This window comes from Camellia sinensis, chromosome 2 (genome assembly GCF_055761805.1).
Source record: "Camellia sinensis isolate YWXY chromosome 2, ASM5576180v1, whole genome shotgun sequence".
NCBI lineage: Eukaryota > Viridiplantae > Streptophyta > Magnoliopsida > Ericales > Theaceae > Camellia > Camellia sinensis.
Genome location: NC_138962.1, coordinates 217,233,518 through 217,238,098, shown reverse-complemented (window position 1 = coordinate 217,238,098; position 4,581 = coordinate 217,233,518). Strand labels below are relative to the sequence as shown.

Genomic DNA, 4,581 nt, shown 5'->3' with positions numbered 1-4,581 from the left:
GTAGAAAAGGGCTTAAAGGTGTATGCAAGTGGATGAAAGGAAGTGAGTGGGCTCAAAGAAATGGTGTTTATTTAGATAAGGTCATAAGCAATTAAGTGGAATTAAATTAATCTTATTTAATTGTTCCGAAACGAATTTTAATTGAACCTACCAAAAAGTCCTAAAAATTCTACTTAACACATAAATCAAATCGATTTCTATATCGTATGCCGATAAGGCCTTCAATTCGCAAATCGAAACTAAAAAATGAACAGATCTTGCTATGCTAAACAGACAATGACACATCAATAATACAATGCACATGTAATTAACCCATGATTTCTTCTTAATTACTTGCTAGGCACGCTTAAGCATGAATTAACATTAATTAAGGGTCGAGGTTGTTACAAGGCACTACTTCAATTTCGAGTTTTTCAAACTCCAGTAACAGTTCTCTTTGATCTATGAGCAAACAGGCAAGATTCCCCACATTCTTTCTACTAAGTGCATTTGCTACAGTATTGGCTTTACTTGGATGATATTGAATCTGTAAGTCATAATCTTTGATTAATTCAAGCCATCGCCTTTGACGCGTGTTCAATTCCTTCTGAGTAAAAAGGTATTTCAGGCTCTTATAATCTATATACACTTCACATTTGGCTCCATACAAATAGTGATGCCATATCTTTAATGCAAACACCACTACAGCAAGTTCTAGGTCGTTTGTAGGGTAGTTATTTTCATGTGGTCTCAATTGTCGAGAGGTATATGCAATAACCTTGCCATTCTGCATTAAAACACAACCCAAGCCCTTATAGGATGCATCACTAAAAATCACAAAATCTTCGGTACCTGAGGGAATAGTAAGGATTAGGGCTGTAGTCAGTCTTGTCTTCAACTCTTGAAAGGTTGTTTCTCTCTGATCCGTCCACTCAAATAGTTCCCCTTTTTGAGTCAACTGAGTCAATGGCACAACAATTTTTGAAAAGTCTTTAACGAATCTCCGGTAATACCCTGTCAATCCCAAAAAACTACGAACTTTTGATACATTAGTTGGGGTAGGCTAATTAATAATAGCTTCAATTTTATGAGGAGCCACAGATATACCATCCTTATTAATGATGTGCCCCAAAAATACAATTTCATCAAGCCAAAATTCTCATTTTTATAAAGAGTCAGTTTCAAATGTCGTTCATGCTTATCTTTACTTTTTGAATATATCAGGATGTCATCAATGAATACAACAACAAAGTCATCTAGGAAAGGTTTGAAAATTATGTTCATTAAATCCATAAATGCTGCAGGCGCATTTGTAACTCCAAATGGCATGACTAAAAACTCATAATGTCCATACTTGGTTCGGAAGGCAGCCTTTTCAACATCCTCAGCCTTAACCTTCAATTGATGATATCCCGATCTCAAGTCAATTTTTGAAAATATATGTGCCCCCTGCAACTAGTCAAACAGGTCATCAATACGCGGCAAAGGATATTTATTTTTCACTGTTACCTTGTTGAGCTCTCGGTAATCAATGCATAATCGAAGAGTGCCGTCTTTCTTTTTAACAAAAAGTACCGGTGCGTCCCATGGGGATGTACTTGGTCTGATAAATCCTTTATCCAGCAATTCCTACAACTGAATTTTCAATTCTTTTATTTTAGTGGTAGACATACGGTAGGGAGTTTTAGAAATTGGTTGAGTTCCTGGTATTACATCAATTGTGAATTCGATCTCTCTATCAACAAGTTGGCCAGGTAATTCATCCGAAAACACATCAGGAAAATCTCTCACCACTGGTATATTGTCTAAAGTAATGTCTACCGTTGGTTTGGTTATCACACTACATAAATACCCTTGACAACCCTTATTCGTTAGTTTTCGGGCTTTCATGGCAGATATAAGGTATGGTGGTGAGACTACCCCTTTTCCTTCAAAATAAAATTCCTCTTGCCCAGGAGGTCGGAATATTACTCGTTTCAAGGCACAATCAATAGTTGTATGGCATTTAGCTAGCCAATCCATACCCATAATAACATCAAAATGTCCCATGTCTAAAGGTATTAAATCAGCATACAAAGTGGCATTCCCGAGAAATAAATCACATGCCATAAATACAGTTGAACATAGCATGGATTCCCTCGTAGGTGATGTAACACATAGTATATAACTCAATATTTCCATAGGTCTATTCAAAGTTTCAGCAAAGACCGTAGAAATAAATGAGTGTGTAGACCCGGAATCAATTAAAGTATAAGCAGGTTTACCACAAATGGAGATTGTACCTGACACTACGGCCTCAGTATTTTGAGTATCCCCTGGAATCAATGCAAAAACCCTTCCTTGCCTTTGATCATTTCTTGTGGCAGTTGATGCTGCAGCTGGTTTTGTTGTGGAAGTTGACCTAATCGAGCTTGTCGCACCTCGGTTGCCACTCTGACGTGGTTGTGTACAATCCTTGGCAATGTGCCCAAACTTCCTACAATGATAACAAGCCTCTGTCGCACAATAGCATACACCTCCATGTTTCTTTCCACATGTAGTACAAGCTGGTGTTGAATTACCACTTTGGCTTGAACTAGTATTACCAGAACTCCCCGACTTGAACTTCTTATTCATTGACATAGTTCCCGTATTAAAATTTTGTTTTCTGCCTTTCCATTCGAAGTTTTGTTTATGGCTGGCCACATTTCTCTCCACTATTAGTGCCCTATCAAGTACATCCACATACGTCGGCAATTTGAGTACATTAATTTTATCTAGAATTAGGTCACGTAAACCGCCTTCAAACTGTCTAGCCTTCTTGTAATCTGTATCTACCATGTGGGGTGCAAAGCGAGCTAATTCTGTAAAATGAGCCTTATATTCAGCAATTGATTTATTTCCCTACTTGAGTTCCATGAATTCAACTGTCTTTCTATCCCACACACATTAGGGAAAATATTTCTCGTAGAAGATTTCCAAAAAACGAGCCCAAGTAACATCCTTATTATCGTCTCGCATTAACATCCACCAACGTCTAGCATCATCTTCTAGGGTGAAGGCTACTAGTTGTACTTTTTGAGTTTCGATACATGGGAATACTTCAAACAACTTTTCAATGCCCAAGACCCAAGCTTCGGCCTTCAACGGTTCAATTTCGCCATGAAACACAGGTGGCTTCATCTTTTTAAATTCCCTAGTCAAGGCAATAGTGCAGGTCTCCAGCTGACACCCTGGAGCTAGAGGTGGTACAAGCATTGGACGTGGGGGAGGTGGTTGTTGTTGTTGTTGTTGCCATTGTTGTTGTTGTCTTATGGCTTCAGCCATGTCTTACATCATTCGTTCCATTCTATCCAGTCTTGAAGAGGTTGCCTCCTCTATTTCATCGCCTCTGGTTCTCACCATTTTCTATATGAAACTTTGTATTATAACAAACACAATATATATATCTATATACATATAGTCATGTACGCAGTTGCACATATAATCACAAGGTTATCTCACTCAACATATCAAATGCACATGAATGCATTCCTGAAGTCTCTTCTAGACCCTCTATAGCTCAATGGACAAGTGAGTGAGATATAACCTGTGCTCTGATACCACTCTATCACGACCCAAACCCGCCCCTATAGGTTTAGCATCATAACCGGCCAGTAATCGTAGATTACCTACGGCCTCCATACAAATAAACCTTTAATGTAAAGTATGGGGCTTAGCGGAAGTCTAAAATGTCATAGAATTCATCCATTGAGCCGTGCATATATGAGGAGAGCATATATGATAAGCAAGGTTTTGTTTCAAAGTTACATCCAACATAAGTACAAATTCATATCTTATAAAATACAACCCCAACTATGTATAGATACAAAACCATTAAACCACACAAAAGGGTTCGACAAGCATGGCTTCACCCAAGCCTAATTACTTCACTTGGAAGCTCCACAAAAGGCTGACCTGGGTAAACTCAAGGCTATCTAACTCTGATGTTCAGTTTGCCCACCTATAATTCCATATATAAATAAATAGTGAGCTAGAGCCCAATGAGTAATAACATAATAAAGAGGTTAAATGAATGAAGTTCGACAATAGTACAAAAACATGTCTTACAATTTCGAAATGAATCTTAAATCATTTTCAAATGGAGGCATTTGCCACATTAGATCATATTCACAACAAAACATTTCGATTAGCAATAATAGCATCTCTTTACAGTAACAAAAGCCATTCGTAACGTTATATGTGGTACATCCATGAAGTGACAAATAATATTACAATGATAACGAATCATATTGGCCATGGTATTGTTACCCCCAGGCAAGGGCCTAGCCATGGTATAATTACCCCCAGGCAAGGGCCTAGCCATGGTATTGTTACCCCCAGGCATGGCTATTGTTACCCCCAGGCAAGGGCCTAGCCATGGTACTATTACTTCTAAGCAAGGGCCTAGCCATGGTACTATTACTTCCAGGCAAGGGCCTAGCCATGGTATTGTTACCCCCAAGTAAGGGCCTAGCCTTGGTACTATTATCCCTAGGCAAGGGCCTAGCCATGGTATTGTTACCCCCAGGCAAGGGCCTAGCCATGGTACTATTACCCCCAGCCAAGGGCCTACATTCAATG

General features: G+C 38.8%; 1 protein-coding gene across 1 annotated transcript; it reads right to left on the bottom strand.

Annotated features, from left to right (window-relative positions):
- Nucleotides 1-367: 367 nt before the first annotated feature.
- LOC114263526 (uncharacterized) lies at nucleotides 368-2,799 on the bottom strand. The gene is made up of 2 exons (XM_028204090.2): nucleotides 1,653-2,799; nucleotides 368-993 (listed from the first exon to the last, which is right to left on the bottom strand). Exons 1-2 carry the CDS (start codon nucleotides 2,797-2,799, stop codon nucleotides 368-370), a joined length of 1,773 nt encoding a protein of 590 aa, XP_028059891.2.
- Nucleotides 2,800-4,581: the final 1,782 nt, after the last annotated feature.

What these genes read in the sequence shown, in the direction of transcription:
- LOC114263526 (XM_028204090.2), bottom strand. Translation starts at nt 2,799, where the DNA reads ATGGTAGATACAGATTACAAGAAGGCTAGACAGTTTGAAGGCGGTTTA. An exon ending in AATTTCTAAAACTCCCTACC is followed by an intron (nt 994 to 1,652) that starts GTATGTCTACCA and finishes TGGGATTGACAG; the next exon opens with GGTATTACCGGAGATTCGTT.